Here is an 18,081-nt window from a genome sequence, read left to right as displayed (position 1 = left end):
TGGATGCTGTGCAATAAATTTCTAGCAGCCTCAAGTCATCCTCATGTTAACATGGATAGGTTTTTCAAAAGATAATATGTCTTCATGCAGAGAAAAGTCATTATCCCAGATTATATTTTCTATTTGTGCCTATTATTTTTGAATGGCTGCAATATTTGTGCCGTGGGTTTGTTGCACCTGCAGTTGGCACTTTGCCTGAAACACGTTGTAAAGTTGTTCTCGTGTCGTCGTCTTAGCAGTCTGACCGTGAGGTACTTGAGTGTCTTGTATGACTTACTAGTAATCTGTGCTTTGCAGATGTTAAACACTCTATAAGGATCTGTCTCATATACAACATCAGGAAATTACATCCTGGAAGAGCGTCCACTCAGGGCAGCTCATGGCTTTGAAGCCACTGAGTAAGCACTGCCCCCCATCTCCCCTGCCATCTCCCCCCCATCTCCCCCTGCCCCGATGGCCCTGGCAGGAACTCCTCCCCTCCCCTCTTCTCTCCTCTCCTCTTTTCTGTGGCCGGGAAGATTATTTTTGTCTGTGTTCTATTTGACCTGTGGCCGGCATTTGGGAAGAAAACAATTTTTAGTTTAGACCTAGAACTTGCTGTGTCTCTGGGCTGTCTTCTGAGTGGCACCTGCTGTCATGTCAGTGTCGGAGGAAGAGCCTTGGGGAGCAGGGAGCCCCGTGTCTTTTGATTCATCACTGCTGTCCTCCTGGGGTGTCTCCACATGGCAAGTGCATGGTCAATAATGATAACAACAGAAGAGTCGGGTGCCTGCCCAGGGGCAGCATCCAGGGAGGTCTGCAGTTTGGAAATGGTAGCTAAGGTCCAAGCAGAGTCCAGGGGTGTGCCTTTTATTCTAGCAAATGGCACTAATCTATACTTTTAAAACTGCTTTTAAAAATGTTCTAAAACACTAGTTCTTGGAAGCACAGAAAGATTTGGGACATTCTGCTTTTGGAAATTCACTAAATAAAATTAAATAAATTCATTTAGTTTCATTTGTTTGTGTTCTGAAATTTATTGTTATAAATGATGACAGTGTGAATTATAATGTCCACGGTAACTCCCACTGATTGAGAGCAGGCCACACACACCCCACTAGTACAGTTCCTCCAAAGCACCTTGTTTAATCCTCAGTGCAACTCTTCAGGGAGACTTCACCTCTGAGACGTGGCTTCACTAAACCCAGGTTTCAAGTGAGAAGTTACTGGTGAGTGTCCAGCAAGGCTTGGGGGTGGAGGCCGGGGTGGTGTCAGGCACTAAGATCTCGACTTTTCAGACCCCTGAGGCTCTACTTTCCCTATTCCACTCCAAGCTTCCCCAGGAAGAGAGCGGCTGGCTCAAATAGAGTGAAAATATAGGCCTTTTCAGGGTGCAATTTAATCAAACTGGAAATTGAAGAGGGTTTTGTTGTTTTGCTATCTAGAGCTACTCTACACAATGAAACACGAGGGAGCTCAATGACAAAGTTCTCACAGCGTGCCTGAAGCCTCGTGAAGTCCTTCAGCTAAAAACCTGAAAGCATTTCCCAGACCCTTAGGCTGAGATGGACCTCGCTCTGTTGTCTAGGAGTGGAAGCAAAGTGCCTTTGAAAGGGGTTGCCAACAAAGCTTTTATCATCATTAGTAAAACTCAGAAATGTGGGTCACTAGGTAACCACGGTCACCCTGAGGGTTTGCGTCCACTCAGCTCAATTTGATTGATCTGGATTCTTGGCTTAGTCTGTTTACAGTATCTTCCTGGAGATGACACAGTCATTTGGGGAGTGGGGGAGGCAGGGCAAGCAAGAGCTGGAGGATTCTAAGGGAAAGTCAGGGGCTGGGGTGCACTCGGTGGTAGAGCACCTGCCTAGCATGCCCGAGGCCCTGGGCTCTGCACTCAGTATCACAACATTAAAAGTCCTTGTTGAGGCCAGGCCAGGAGGGGCAGGAGGGCAGGGCAGGAGGGCAGGAAGAGCCAGGTCATAATGGGTCCCATGCGGCTAAATGAATAATTTAAATTTCGTGGGTCAAGAAGTGGGGGTTTTAAGCAGAGGGGTTACAAATGAATGTGTTTTTAGAAGAGGACTGATGGCCCAGAGAACAAGGGTTGGGAGCACTGGACAGGAGTTGGGGGAGCTGCTGTAATGGTGCCGGGGGGAGGCCCGCATGCGGCCTTCTGCGTTGGCCCTGGACTGACCCTGCTGGGATTCAGCGCCTCCAGCTATTTTCAGTTTCATTCTGCCTCACAAATGTCCTCTCTTGGATCCAGATCACCCCCATCACGTCCACCGGAGTCCTCTTCCTGCACTCACTGTGGTCAGCTCACAGCTTTGATCAGACTCCTTCCAAGGCGCCTTCCTACTTCCTGAACAAGTCTCACCGCCTTCCTCCAGCAAGGTCTTCCATTGGCCCCTGAGTCAGCTCAGGGCCCCCAGAGACACCATTATCATCCCAGGTTCTCCGTGGCCCACGGATCCTCAGCGCTCCCCTTCAGTTCTCCGATTGCCCATGATGTCCAGGCCCCACCTTGTTCCACCCTCAACTCTAATTACTCATCCTTTAAACTCTTACAGAGCCGTGGGTCCACCGAGGTTGTCTCACCCACCACCTGGCCCACTAGTTACTGGTGTCCACTTGTTTTCTATTGACTTCTTCACCTCAAGGGCCGACATGGCACCCCTGAAGCATTCCCCAGGGCCTGACTTTGTGTGAGAAGTGTCCACTGAGTGGACGTGGGGACTCGTTCATGGATGGCACTGTAGCAGGGACTGAGTGTGGGGCAGGACCACCTCTGGGAATACCAGGTACCCACTTCCAAGCTCCATCTCTTCCATTCTCTTGAAAGCCTGGCTCCGACTCTCTTGGCTGGCTGGCATTTTATCCTTTGACTAGTGAATATTGAAGCACTGTGTGTTTACCCACAGCTCTTAGCTTAACATATAATATGAATGTTTATATCCCCCAAAATCCATATGCTGCAACCCTCACCTCTAAGGTGACAGTATTAGGAGACGAGGATTTTGGGTGGCGATCTCCCTCACAAATGGGATTAGTGCCCTTATTTATCAAAGGGACCTTAAGGAGCTCCTGGACCTTTCTCCGGGGAGAACACAACAAGACACTGACCTGCTCACATCAGGACTTGTCAGCCTCTAGACTGTGAGAAACAACAAGTGTCTGTTGTTGGTGAACGTGCTTTGGTACAGCAGCCCGAGAAGACAGGTACCCACATTTCCTCAAAATAAAGGAGATGAACAAATTACTCCTGCTCTTTGTTAGGCTGATATCATATGAATGACTTTGATTTTTAATCTAGCTTTTCTACGGAATAAGAAAGGAAAGCAATGATTCAATGTTTAGAGATATTGAATACTTCCATTGTTCAACATTGCTTTAGTTGATGTGATACATAGCAAACTCTTTTATTATTATTATCAGTTGGCTTTGACTAGAATTGATGTTGTAGCTCTCCACAAAGAGCCAGTCAAGGAGGGTTAATGCCGGGGGCATTTTAGGACCTTATAAGCCCAGGAAACCATATGCAGCCCCCAGCAAGGTTTTTAATTGGAAACTTCTAGTGTGGCTGCCCAAAGCACATGCTGATGTAGCCCAAACACCTGGAGAGCTCTCCTAGTAGCTAGTGGTCTGGGAGCCACAGGGAGACAGGGGTGAGTCAGTGCTAATGGAGCCCATGCCAGAGTGTTGAGAGCCACAGCCGAGTCGGAATGGCCCCTGGCATTTTGCCAGAAGTAGTGGTTGAGAGGCGAGCCATTAAGATGATGCTGGATTGATTCAATTGTATATTAGACCTTTACACCAGTAATAGGGCGGCTCTTGCTGCCTCGAGCGCCCGCTACTTTGGAGTTCCCGTTGAGTTCTTGAGGGGTTCCGAGAGGGGATGCACGCGCAGCCCAGGGGAGGGAATTCTGGTTGGTGTGTGGTGTTCCTGAGGGCCGCGTGGGTGGCATTCGGGAGAGGTTCCCGGGGAGCGTGTGTGGAGTGTGCTGGTGGAGTTCGGAAATAAAGTTTGTTCCTGCTTGAGTGGCTCGTGATTTGTGCCCAGCCAGACTGTGGCACCAGAGTGTGGCCACTTGCTCCCCAAATTGAGATTAAGGCACCAGCAGCAGAGGGGGATAGAAGGTCACTCTCCTTTGCCCCAGAGAAACACATCTAGAGTGGGACTCTCCACCCAAAGGAAGAGGTCTTCTGAGGTCTTCTTAGGGGCTCATAACCGATGTCTGGTGACAGGTTTAATGAAAGAGTTTGATGAAATATCTACACTCTTCTTGTCCTTGGAGGAGGAAAACACTTTTTATATTTTAAACATATTCTGAATCAATCTTCAGTGGCATTTGAATCCTGGGCCTCGTGTCTCAGGACACAGCAATCTGTGTACGGGCTCCTTGCAGTTCTCTCTGGTCAGCTTATTGAAGAAGTTATTTCAGAGAAGCATGCACATGTTTCAGTGGACCTTTGTTTCAGAAAATGCAACTTTGCTGAATTATTTTTCAAAAACATTATCTCCCACCTGGGTGGGGTGGGTAAGGTCCTCTCTGCACACCTGATCGGGTCCACAGGGCTCGGCCTTCCTGCACTTCCCCCTGGCGTTCTGGCTCCTTCATGGCGTGTATGTTGAAACAATGCAAACTGAGCTCCAGGCCTGCACCAGCCAAGCTGGAAAAGTTGGTGGTACAGCCAGAGTTAGGCCTTCTCCGTCTCCTCACCTTACAGTACTGCTCTCTGTTCTTTGGGTTTGGTGACCACACGTGCTGCAGGACCCCAGGGTTAGCCAGACCCAGCTGACCTGCGAGCGTAGGGGTGTGTTCCCTTTATCTTTAACTGATGAATGAAGCCTCTGCGCCCACTGAAGTCCCACTAAAAGGACCTGAAACATCACTAGTCAGAGGCACTTTAAATCCACCCAAGGGTGATATCCTGGTCTGTCCGTGTCAGGATACTTTTCTAGAACTATCTTTCCTTGGTGAACCTACCCAGAGAAAAAAATCCACAGGAAATCAGAGTTCCAACAACAGTCCAGCCACTACCCAGCTATACCCTGGGGCCAGTGCCTGCGTTTTATTCACTGGACACACAGTATGTCACTGGACCCTGGTCTGTCCCGGCAGTGGGTCAGACTGGGAGCGCAGGTGACCCTCTCCCAGAACAGACTGGCCTTTGGTCCTGGTGAATCCTCAGAGCCTCTCTGGGCCCACTTTTCTCATCGGGAATGAGGAAGTTAGATTAGATGATATCCAAACATGAACCGCATGGTTAATCTGCACTGGATTTTATGTATCCTATAATAACCCCACTCCCTACACTGGATGGGGAAGGGTCTGGGAAGTGGCAGCCAGACATTGGCCTCCGCTGCTGCTCTTCCCCAGGCTCTTTGTAAGGAAGGGTTTGTGGCCCCGTGTTGATGAATCCAGGCTGATGGAGAGACCCTGAGCAGGGATGTTCTGGCGTTTGAAAAGTACGCATGTGTGCCAAACCCCAGGCTGGCATTTTGTGCACAGATTGTGCTGCACGAGTGTCAGACATCATTCTCCCGGTTAAGAAGAGGTTCCACCTGGCAGACGCATGGCTCCTCGGAACTCACCCCTCAGGGACCGTTCCATGAGAAACCATCGGTGCAGAAAAGGGCTTAGAATTTTTACCAGGGAAAAGCTCAGATAAGAAGTGGGACCCAGAGTCGCCACTCTGAAAGGAGAGCCCAGCAATTTGTTCTTATATTTATTTCCAAATGCATTCCCATTTTCTCATTTTTCAAGCATTCTGTATTCGTTATTGTAAAAGACAAGTCCTCCACAGGAATCCAACTCCTCATAGCTTCACGGCTTTCTTCTGAGGCACTTTTCAAATGAAAAGGGATTCACAAAATGACTTTTAGGAATGGCCCCATTCCTTTAGAAAATGCTTATTGATCAATTATCAATCCAAAGTGTTTTAATAAAAATGATATTTGAAAGTAGAATGTGTGTGTCTGTTTACAATCTGGGAATTGCCCATGGGGTAAGGATACTTTCCCAGAGACAGAGACAGAGGACGCAGCCCCTCTGGGAGTGGGAGTAATGTGTCTCCCCCGATGCCAACATTGCATGATTGAGCTACAGGTTTATTATAATTTTCCTTATAAATTTTTTGTTGTAGTTGCCTTTTTCCAAAGCATGAAACACTGCCAGAGGCAGGAACCCAGGTTAATGGACCGAGTGTGTGAGCTGAGAGAATGTCTCCCTGGTTTATGCTCACTTGGCAATGCCAAGCATCTTAACGGCAACACGTCCGGTTATAGTACTTTGAAAACACACATCTCAGCTTAGGTTCAGTAAGGGTGGTTGCTTTAGTTACTCAAAAGATCATCTAAACTCTATTCTGTTTTCTGGGAAGTCTTAAGACTCATTTTATAAATCGTATGTTGTCTTATTTATTAAACTTTAGCTGGATATAACTGTTGGCACCACTAATGGATTTTATATGTTTGTGCTGGTGTCCCTAAACCAAATTGCTGTGACTAATGTGGCACTGTCTCTTTTTATAACTGTTAGCTGCTGAAAGCAAAAGAGAAATTTGTCTAAAGTCAAAATATTAACAGTTTTATTTATTACAAGATGTCAAGAGGAAACAGTGTAATTCCTACGGGATTCAAGACCATACTGAGAATTCTCATGATGAGGCTTTTCACAGTAGGACTTTCTCCCTATAATTCAAAAAGTGAAAAACCAAAGTGTGATGTTTATTAACAAAATATTAGATGAACCTTTAGTGGAAGTCAAAACAACCATTAAATCACTTGATTCCATAAACATAGAGATTTCATGTGTCTTTGGATCATAGTTCCACGTGCACTGAACTTTAAAGGGAAGGTACTAACAGAAGCATATTTTCTGCATTTCTTCTCTCTCTATTCTTTGCTTTTTACCCATTTTTGGCTGATCTGCAAAAAAAAATGCATTAAATCATCAAAAAAATAATAAAAGCAGGTGGTTCTAACCCAAATTTAGATAATACCTGCATATATGCCTTAAGACAGTGGATGATGGAAGAATGACTTCCGTTTTTAAAGCGGTGGAATGACCTGACACTTACGCAAGAGCTTTGTTGAAATTGAAGGAAAATAGAAAATGTTGATTTGGATGTGTGGTTTTTTTAAAAATCCATTTTAAAAAAGCTGTGTGTTACTTTCTGACTGCCTGTAGTTTTAGGAGTAATATGGTATCTAAATGATATTCTAAATAGCTCGACAGTGGAGGTGTATAACTCACATTTTTGTTGTTGTTGTTGTTGTTGACTAGAGAACATGACAGTGGAATCCTTTGGTATCTATTACTCACACAATTATTTTAAAAACTTATGTCTATACATGCAATTCTTTTATAAGGAAACACAGTTTAAGAGAAGGGGAAAAAATATCCCTGGGGTGTCATGGTAGGAAGTAAGCCAGGAGAGGCTGAGTGGGAGGTACCGGTGGCCTGGAGTCTCTTGGGCCATCTCACCTCTGTGACCAAGGGCCTCGGCAAGGGCCTTAACAGGTTTCGCCACAGCACGTCAGCATTACCTGGGGCTTCACAGTTTTAGACCCTTTTTTTTTTATTACGCTTTACTTAGAAACAAGCCAGGGCTCATGATATCCACTGAAATACCTAGAGCAGAAGAACAGACAGCTAAAGAGACCTGTAAAGCTGACGAGAACAGGGACCTTGCCAGCTCCTCCTTCCAATGGAGGAGCGTGCACAGAAGCCTCAATGGCAGGTGATGTCTACATGCTGACGTTCGACTTAGGAATGCTTTTTTAAAGTTTTCTAGGATAAAGCAGGAATGCATGGCATCCTGAGAACCCCATGCTTTAGACAGACTAATGAGTCCCACTGAAGACACGACTCAGGAGGTTCAGAAGAACCATCTAGTTTTCCAATTTCTTTTGCTCATTCGATTCTTTCTTGCTCCTTGCTCTCTTATTCTTCCTTATAGATGTACTTTCCCAAAAGCCTAGTGCTCAGAGCGGGGTGCTGGAGGGGAAGCCCCTTTGTCAGGTGGGACACACAAGAGGAATGTGGCACCTCTGTCGGCCCCAAGAGGAGTGTGGGATGAAGAGGGACTTAGAGGCAGCCCTGAGGGCTCCTTAGAGTGAGGGTGAGCTGGCTGACCACTGCCCGTTGGGGTCTGCCTCAGAGGCTAACCAGGAGCTCAGTGGTCCAGATGGACAGGGCTTGGTGCTGCGTCCCAGAACCTGCTCCGTGCCCCACAGACCTCCATTTGCCTTGGCAAGGGACAAGGAAGAAGCCATGCTGGAAATGGACGGTGCAGGTGCTGAGTCTGGCCACCTGCCAGCCCAGGGACAGGGTGGGGACTGCAGCCCGATCTCAGGGGCCACCACACTAAATGTAGCAATCCCAGGCTATACCACGAGCGGTGGCCACAGAGCACTGGGGACCACCACTGCAAAACCTGGGGAGACCCAGAGAGCAGCCCAGATCTCCAAAGCCCTTTTCTTCTCCCACCTCCCCCGTCACCACCTCGGAGAGGAGGAGAGAGAAGACCGAGCCCCGAGGGCAGCAGGTTCCTAAAAGAGCAGGGAGCCGGCCACCACCAACCAGGGGAAGCACCCTCCCCGAGGAGGCAGGGCCTCAGGCTGGAGGCAGCAGATCCCGAGGCTTAAAGTTCTTTCCTTTGGACCTGATGTGAGTGACACATGTCAGACAGCGAATGCCCCGATTCCTTCCAGTGTCCACCTGCGCCCTCACCCGGGCCGCCAGCAGCACTCCAGCAGCGTCACCGGAAGGAGTCAGAGATGCAAAGAGGCCTCGACACACTGAACGTAAAGGCAGAGAGGAGGCACCTTGCCACCTGCGAGGGTCCCTGGAATCCCACAGCCCCTGCCCCCACTGCCTTTCACGGTGAGAGGCCTGTGAGGAATGAACCATGTGGGGAGAAAGAGCAGACGTGGGAACCTCTGCTGGGGGCCAAGCCGTGCCCCGACCCAAACCACCTCCTGGACGGAGCCCCCTCGGTTCCTAGAGTAACCTCTGACTTTCTTGGAATGATTCGTTTCCTGGGAGTGGTGATGTGGGAGGCAGTGAGGATAGGGCAGCGGGTGTGGAAGGGGAGGCTGGGCAGCCAGCAGGACCAGGAGAAATCAGGGGAAGCTTCCTAGAAGCCACACCAAAGCTGAACTGATGTGCCCCCGCATATCTATGACGTCATAATGTCAACGCGTAATCGACATGAACATCGTCAAGACACTTCACACTCTGCTGCTCACTCTGAGTCTTCAAAGCCCAGCGTGTGTTTGACACTCACAACCCGTCTCCACCCCACCTGGCCACCAAACAGCCACCTGGGACTCGAGGCCACTGGATGAGGGTGCAGCTCTAGATGTTGGTGTCTGAGAGGCCCAAATCCAGGTCAAGGGAGACTCACGCCACATACTAAGGACGACTTTGAGAAGACCACACGCTGAGCCTGAGTTTCTCGTTAGAAAATGGCCCTAATAACAAATTTCCGTCATGGAGTTGAAATAAAATTGTTCAAAGAGCCCAACCAACTGGCACAGAGTAGGAACAATAGAACTGTTGGCTACGGTTATGTAAATAGTTATTATGGATGTTACGTGTGAAAGTTTTAAATTCTGACAAACATCTGGAGATTCGTGGAGGATGAGAGACACTTCCAATGCGGCGACCATTACCTCGAACACAGAGTTGTACGTAGAGAAAAGGAAAGGGTGAAAACCAATTTGACAATCTAGAGTGTCCCTGCACTATCGTCACTTCTCTGGGCATCCAGAATTGGCTGTTTGGGGGTTTTTGTTTATTTGTTTTGTTTTTTAGGGAAGACAGTTTTGGTGATGGTTTGCTTTGCAGGAGTGCCAGAATTCTCATGTCAGTGACCACATGTCCCTGGAACAACATGCAATCTGTGTCCTCATCACCAGCAGAGATCTTGAGTCTTCTAGATCAACAAGCCAACGTTTCCAGTCTGGGGAAGGTGGATCATGTCCCAGGCTGTGAGCACGACTGGTCTGCACCAAGCAGAGAACTGCCACCACCCTCTGCTGACCACCGCTCTGGCCGTGGCTGGTCCTGCTGTGCCTTCCACTCGGGAATGAGGAAGGATAAGAGGTCTCCATGGCAGCTCCGAGATGCCCCCTCTGATCTCTTGACCTATAGGCAAAGAGCAAGGCAGAGCTCTTGCTGCAGCTGAAATGGTTCCCCCAATGAAAAAAAAACCTTTAATATCTTTAATTACAGTTAGTGAAAGTAAGACATGAGTGCAGTTTTAATCTTCTAGATGGTCTCCAGGATTAAAATTAGATTCATGCATTTGCATAATAAAAGTAATGTTGTGAAAGCAGTTTGAGTGTGTGAGAGATAATTGCATCTGCGGAGCTGTCTTGGGGCAGCCCTGATTGGATTGAGCTCAGTACTAGACATTACACCACCGAAGCATTTTGCATTTTTATGGGGCAGTGCAATAGAATTTAAATTTTATGCACAATTAGTCTCGTATTGGTGTATAGTTTGTAGGTAGGTTTGGGCATAAAATGGAGAATAAGCCTTTAGTGATTTTTTTTTACTATTTTTGAGGGCAGGGCCCCCCCCCCAAAAAAAAAAGAAACAGAATTGGGCAAGCAAAAAGAAAATGGATTTACTTTTTTATCCTTGAAAGAGGGTCAGTCACATTCAAAGGTTTCTGTGCTTTCCAGGCAAAGTACAAAGTACTTGCCCTGTGCATTTCCCACTGAAGTTCTTCATATCCTGGGGGGACGAGGTCAGGAGAGGGAAAGGATTCTCAGACAAAGTGACTTCTTTCAAAGCAGCACTTGAAAAATGGGAGCTGTGCTTAGGGAATTAACAAGCAAGGGATCTGAAATCATGGCCCACTCCAGAGGCTTCGTATACCAATAGGAAAAAATATGTGTCACAATTTGCTGGAACATATATAATGAAACCAAAGCAACATTAATTTAGCAAACGTATCAGGAATACAGAAGAGTTCTCATGTCTATAAATAATGCCAAGTCTCAATGTGCACGTGGAGGGGTGACCTAGCCCCGGTGACACGTGGTCTGGCTTGGCTGGTGTGGGTTGGTAGGTCAGGGGATGCTTGCGCAGTTTACATTTTTCTGCCTTTTCCTGTGTTCAGTTCATTTGTGAAAACATTGGAGCATCTATTAGTGGACACGGAGTCCATAGATTTAACAAAAAGACTGAAGTCATACCCTTATAACTTGACCTTACATTGTCCTTGGGCTGGTGCCCGGGGTTTTAATCCAATCCCACCATCCCAGCTATAAAACAAGCTCACAGTTCAAACCCATTGTAAGATCAATTAATTTTTCTCAATTTCCTCTCTGAAACTGTCCAGGTGGGACAGTCTTTTTGTCACTGCAAATAAAATACCTGACAAGAACAACCTAGAGGAGGAAAAGTTTTCTAGGGCTCATGGCTTCGGAGGTCAGGCCGTGGTGGACGGGCTCCATGGTCCTGGGCCTCAGTGAGGCAAAGCATCATGGCAGAAGGCCCGAACAGGAAAGCTAATTAGCACGTGGCAGCCAGGGAGTGGAAAGAGAAAAAGAAGAGGAGCCAGGGACAATATAATCCCCAGGGACACACCCCAAGTGACCTACTTCTTCCAGCCACACTCCACCTGCCTCCAGTGACCACCCAGCCCTCCCTTCAATTGTTAGTTCATCACATGGACGAATCTACCATTAGGTTACAGCTTTCATAATGTAAGCATTTCACCTCTGGACATTCCTGCTTTGGCTCACACATGAGCTTTCTAGGGACACCTCACGTCCAAACCATGAACATACCATACGCTCAGCCCATAACGTTTGTAATCCCATCCCCTTGAACTCCTTGGTAACTGCTGCCTTAAACGGAAATACTGGTTCAGAGTAATTGATTCTAAAATCTTAATGAACGTATTTAAAAGGCATGGGGAGATATAGGCTGTTAATAATGGTATGAATAAATTTCATTCTCATTTTCTTTCATTCCTGATTTGACACTAAACTGCCAATAATATTTTTGAGTGCAAAAAGAACACTCGGAAAGGGAGGTGCACGCATCACCAGGGACATTTTTTTAAATGCACTAATGTTCACTTGTATGTTCTGATATTAGGACTTTTTTTAAAGTTTAAAAAGGAGAGATGGATCCATCCCCTCCCCTTGAGCCAGGGACAATTCTGTGTTGTGTTACCTTCCCAGATGGAGCGATGGAGCGCCTTTCACACTGGGCTACAGAGGCTACCAGACCAGAAATGCACACAGGTCTGAGCACCAGAGGAGCAGAGGGAGTGGCCCAGGACAGGGAGTCCAGACCAGATGAGGAGCCTCAAGAGAGACTAGCTGTGCCTCCCAGTCAGCTCGTCCAGCAAGGGGTGGTGGCTAGGAGAGCCAGAGGCAGTCCCAGCAGGACCTGGATATCTGTGTTATGGCTGTTGGGGGCTGTAAGCAGGAGATGACTCGATGCAGATGCTTTATCAGGTGGAGGATGATTTCCTCACCTGGCCAGAAGGTCGGGGTAAATAGTTCCATGGGTTTTTTATGTGGCATCAGATCAGCCACCTTTGCAGTTCTCCCACCTTTGTCTCGTGATCAGATTTAGGCTGTTGCCACTCCAGCCATCACACCCTACTCCATGAAGGAGGAGTGGGAGGTGGAAGGTGTGGTCCCTCTGTCAGGAAAGTAAAAGCTTTCTCAGATGCAGACTTCTAATACAGACACCCCTTTTCCGGAAGGAGAGTAAGTGTGGGGGCCAGCGTGACTTCTGTTGGTCAGCCCCCACTGCTGCCACACCATTTGGCTCTCTCATTTGCCTCTGTTGGCGGTTTTGTTAGTTCAGTTGGACACACGCAGAATTTAATGGTCTTTCGGGTATCCTCAAAGTTCATTTTCCTCTTAATCATCACCCCATTATTTTCTAACTAAAATTTGGCGCTGAGTTGTATGAGAATAGCTATGAAATTATTAACATGAGTGCATCTCCTGGATATACTTCCAGACCTGGTATTTAACAATCACTGAAATAGAAATAGTTCTGCCCTTTCTTAATTTCCAACCAACTTTTCATTTATCGTTAATAACCGGCTTTGAGACTATGCTTAAAGCACGAGGGATAGTTGAAAGACAGTTTGGAATGGGCCGCACCACAAAAATGACCCCAGATGCACCCAGGTGCGCAGAGCCTCACCTCTGCAGAGGGACTGGGGGGTGCACAGAGCCTCCCCTCTGCAGGGGCATCAGGGGGTGCACAGAGCCTTCTGTCTGCTGAGGCACTGGGGGGAGGTGGGGTGGGCAGAGTCCCCCCTCTGCAGAGGTGCCCGTGGTCCCATTGGACAGACACACATTTCTCTCCTGCGTTCTGAAGACCTATTCCGGTGTGAGCCTGTCATAGCCAGGAAGCTGTGCCTGTCCTCCCTCGAAAAAAAAAAAAAAAAAAAAAACAACGGGAAATGAGAAATCATTGCTGTGGCCAAGGGGGTGAGGAGGACAAAGCACCGCGAGGTCAACTGGACCATCCACCTGCAAGCATGGCCGTGTCTTGCCTGCAACTCGATGTTTCAAGATCAAGGGTGAAGGAAGGACAAAGTGACACCAAGTGAGGATTTTGTTTGACGTTCTATTAATGTCATTTGACTTTTGCCAGCTGTCAAAGCTTCATCAGTTAGTGACACTAAATAGATTTGTTTTTATGAAGTGAGACATTCTACTGTATCTCAACACCTGTGCCATTAAATATGCTTTTTGTGTGCTTTTGAATAACAGCTTTCATTATACGTGTGAAATAATATCAGTTTTTCAAGCATCTGGATTAAATACCTAAGTAATAAAGACTCGGACCTCTAAAATAGCAGAAACATGCAGCAGAGTGTCTCAGCCTGTCCACTTTGAACCTGGCAATGCACATCTAAGCAGGCACCACCCTGGTCTTCTCGGCTGGATCTTAGAAAGCTTATTCTATGGTGGCATATAATTCTCATGCTCAAGGCTGTTTTAAAGCCTTCCCTAGCTTTGTTTAAACTATTTGTCTCTCTCAAATTTGTTTCTTATTGTCGAGTTAACAGAGCTCACTCCATGAGTTGGTTTTATTAATTTTTAAAATTTTAAAGTAATGTTCCCGCAGGACAAACACTCAGTGTGGTAGGCAGCGTCCTAAAGATCTTCCGCCTCAATTCCATCTCCTGGTTATTCGATCAAACACTGATCTAGCAACTACCATCAAGGTCACAGACCTTCAAATAATAAGGAACCACGCTGGGTCAGCCAGGTGCCCAGGCTCATCTCTGGGAAGCTTGAAAAGCAGGACATTTCGCCCACCTGGAGGCAGCAGAGAACAGTGGGGGGCTCTGGGGAACACTCAGCTTCCGAAGTGGCAGGAGCCAGGAAGTGGAGCCTGGAAGTCGGAGTGACCCTGCCTGGCAGCCAGCAGGAGCGTGGGGGTCCCCAGCTGCAGCCACTGAGCACCGAAGTCTGCCTGGCTCGGAGCAGCTGCAGGTGGGCTTTGCCCTCTCCCTTGGGGACTCTGAGCTGAGGAGCGGAGCCAGGCTGTGTGGACTTCTGACCCACGGAAGCTGTGAGATAATAAGTGTCATTTTGAGCTGGGTTTATGGTGATTTGTTACAGCAACTAAAGAAGTCAGCAGCAGAACTCCAGGCCCCCAGCCTGCCGGGGGCCTCCTGGAACCCAGGTTCTGCGCGTTCTGCAGGCTGCGTGTTTCGGGGTTGTGAGAACACGGGAAAAGCACCTATGTTCAAAAGACACTTCCACGTATCTGGAATCTCAGGCCCAGATCAACTTTGTCCCACCATCGGCCTGAAGCCCCTTCTCCTAGGAGTTTTTCTGTTTATGTAATTTCCATATTTTATTGAAAACAATACGAGTCAGTAGCTTAAAGGGGTGAAGCCCCAAACTGCACCCGTTTCCTCTGGCAGAATCCCTTCTTGTTCCTTTGCAGCCTCACCAAGTCCCTACCAAGAAAACAGTCAGAAACCAGCACCGTTTTCTTTACCACCAAGACACACAAGGGAGCCAGGAGGATTGCTCAATCACCTCCCACCTCCCCACCCCTGATGTTTATCAGAAGTGCTCTTACAGGACGGCCTTCTGAGACCACTTTTCATTTCTTGTCCTCTTTGAACATGTGTTTAAAAATTAAAAGGATGGGCTGGGGATGTGGCTCAAGCGGTAGCGCGCTCGCCTGGCACGCGTGCGGCCTGGGTTCGATCCTCAGCACCACATACCAACAAAGATGTTGTGTCCGCCGAGAACTAAAAAATAAATATTAAAAATTCTCTCTCACTCTCTCTCTCTCTCTCTCTCTCTCTCTCTCTCTCTCTCTCCTCTCTCACTCTCTCTTTGAAAAAAAAAAAAAAATTAAAAGGAAAGCAGCTAAAGACATTGCTAGCACTTCTCATCAGAACACATCTCCTGGACCACTCGATGGTTCTCCCGGGTTCCAGATAGCCCCTCCTGGAGAAAGGCTGCATCTCCTAAAAGCAATCAACTCTTGTCTTTGGGGTTTTCTTCTCTGCTGACAGCCATTCTGTGAGCTTTGATGGGCATGTGCAGGTAGTGATGGCTGAGACAAACTGCCACCTGGATGATAATCGCAGGCTGATGCTCCTAATTTTAGCAAGTAGAAGAATCAGTGGAAAGGCCTGAGATGAATCATAGGTAAAAATGCTGAGGACGATCTTCCTGCTATTTCTTCTTTCATTAATTTTAATTACCATCTACTAATCCTTGCTATGAAAGGTGAAGGTTTAAGGCTTTTATCTTGTCTTCATACACAGGTGCACACACCTCTCTCCCTTCCTCTTCCTGATAATGTGAAAGCATTGCTCAGGGTAGGCTATTACAATAACATGAGAAGAAATATTCAACTATGCTGTTCGTCTTGGATTTAGTAATTGACTCAGGTATTGCTTGGTTCTCTATAGACTTATTAATTTATCCCCCAAACTTTATAATAGGCTGAAAATCTCTTAAGCTGGTCAAGGAAAAAGAAAATCAGTGTCTCCCCCGTTTTCCCAGTAGCATCAAGGCTTGAGAGCCCTCTGGACTCCTAGGCCTGCAGCGACACTCCGGAACAGAGGTTGCCCTGAAATTCCTTCCCCCTCTCTTCCCAGGAATTCTCTTGGGCTCCTCCTTTGTATCATCCACTTTTCCCTGAACCCCTGGAGTCCTGTATTTATTCTGTTCTACCCCTGAGCTTGGTCAGTAGAGCTGGGAACCGTGGGAGCCCAGGGAAGATGCTGTTCTCAGTAAATATGGAAGGTGTTCCTCTTAAGCTCTCAGGGCTTGCTGCTGACATCTGCTCCTTCAGCTTCCTGGACCTGGGGGCAGAAGGGTCCTCTCCTGACCTTTATTTCCATTGGCACACGGAGGGCATTCTTGGTTGGGCTTCCCCCTTCCTTCTTGGGTCCCTACTGCTACAGCAGCAGAATCTAGAAACCCAGGCACGGTTCTGGGAAGAGCTTCTGCACTTAATTCTTCCTAATCTTTGTTTTCTCTTTGTGGAATCCCAGGTTGGGTCAATCCTTTGTGTTTTCCTTTCCTTAAATCTGCTGTCTCCTATTTCCCACCCTTAACCCTTTGCTGGACTTTTCTGATTTCTCCGCCTTTGTTTTCCAAATGGAACTTCTTAAATCTTCCCTTATTTTCATTTTGATGTTGAAGACTTCAATGTCTTTTCTCTCTAGTCCCCTTCAAGGCCTGGGTTCTAGTCTGCTACTGTGGGCTTTTGTTGCCTAGTTTTTAACTTTCCTACTCCTCCCTCACTTCTTTTCAGTTCCTTTTGATCTCCTGTCTTTCATTTTCATAACTCAGGTGCCTTTGTCTTCTTCTGTTCTTCAAGCTTTTAAAAATAAAAAGGATTTTAAAACTCCCGGGGGCTGTGTGCTGGGCTGGGCTGGGTTAAATGCAGGTCTCTCTGGAGCAGGAGAGCAGGGAACACAGTGGGGGGAAGGGGCCACACCCACATTCCAGAGTTTTGAGAGGACCCTTGGTTTGTCCAGGGAGCACACTACAGTAATTTCCCACCTGGTGGGGAGGGTCTTGGTTGACTGACTCCATCAGCCTAGGATGCAGTCAGCAGAGAGGAGCGAAGGTGTCACCAACCAGCGGCCACCACTCATGCTATGTTCCCCATCTCAGCAGAGTCCTTCGTCTCCTGAGCAGTGCCAGGTGTCCTGAGCCAGGTCCCCTCTGCAAGGACTTTGGATAATCAGCCTCAGTCCTCAGCCTGAGTAGGGCGGGGAAGAGGTGTGGCTTTGCAGACTGGGTGTCAGGACCCTACACTGGCTCCTTGCTGCACTTGGGGCTCTCAGCCTGGCCCCGCATGCTCTCTGCAGGCCAGTGCCCTGACTGTGGGGGTCAGAGCCTGGCTGGGCATATGTGTTGCTCAGCTTCCTCCAGCCAGGTGGGCTTAGCTGTCTCATCTCCGTGACATGTTCGCACTCTTCTTCCAGGTGCTGCTATTTGATGAACACCTCTCACCTGGAAGAGCTGCTCACCCTCCTCTCTCAAAATCCTCAGCTTTGGGGTGTTTAGCGATTCATTCTCCTTCTTACTCCTTTTTATTTCATCGCGGTGGGGCCCGGGGGTGGCAGGGATTCAGATGCAGTTGCTCAATCTGCCACCTGGGACAGACAACCTAAGTTCCTTATTCAGTGACTGTCACTACCCTCCACTCCTGGCCAAAGACGGACACTCTGCAGCCATCCCAGACTACTCGTCCACCACATTCAGGCTGTCCCCTAGAGGGCTTGTCACCAAGTCTTGTGACAAGTCACCACTCTCGTCAAGGCTCCCTGCTGAGCATATCCCTGAGCATGTCCCCTAGCCTCCCATTCTGCTGCAGCCTCTCAGCTGTCCATCCCTCACACCTTGCCCAGGAGACTGAGCAGCTTCTGAGCCACGCTCCCAGCATCGCCCTGTCCCCCACACAGCTGGGACACTTAGAATTTACGTCATTTTCCTTAAGAGGATGTTTGGATGGCTCCCCCCAGGCCTTTAGAATAAAGTTCAAAGTCTTTGTCATGAATGAAATATACTTTGTTGCTTATAAAACCTGCATTTCCTAGACCCCCGCG

The 18,081-nt window shown here is 47.9% G+C and overlaps 1 protein-coding gene across 5 annotated transcripts in view; it reads left to right on the top strand.

The window, feature by feature from the left end:
- PRKN (parkin RBR E3 ubiquitin protein ligase) overlaps positions 1–18,081 on the top strand; it is a 1,414,869-nt gene that overhangs the window by 1,028,881 nt on the left and 367,907 nt on the right. The window contains exon 8 of one of the 5 annotated variants that reach the window (XM_081293734.1): positions 17,458–17,486. The exons of 3 other annotated variants lie outside the window; for them this stretch is intronic. In XM_081293734.1, coding sequence (XP_081149860.1) covers positions 17,458–17,471 — 14 coding nt within the window. In that variant the 3' untranslated portion in view covers positions 17,472–17,486. Of the gene's footprint in view, positions 1–297; positions 405–17,457; positions 17,487–18,081 lie in introns of those variants that run through there. One more of the 5 variants, XM_081293732.1, reaches the window with a different exon arrangement.

Source organism: Spermophilus citellus (assembly GCF_964194105.1).
Source record: "Spermophilus citellus genome assembly, chromosome: 5".
NCBI classification, from domain to species: domain Eukaryota; kingdom Metazoa; phylum Chordata; class Mammalia; order Rodentia; family Sciuridae; genus Spermophilus; species Spermophilus citellus.
This window is presented reverse-complemented; position numbering and strand designations above follow the sequence as displayed.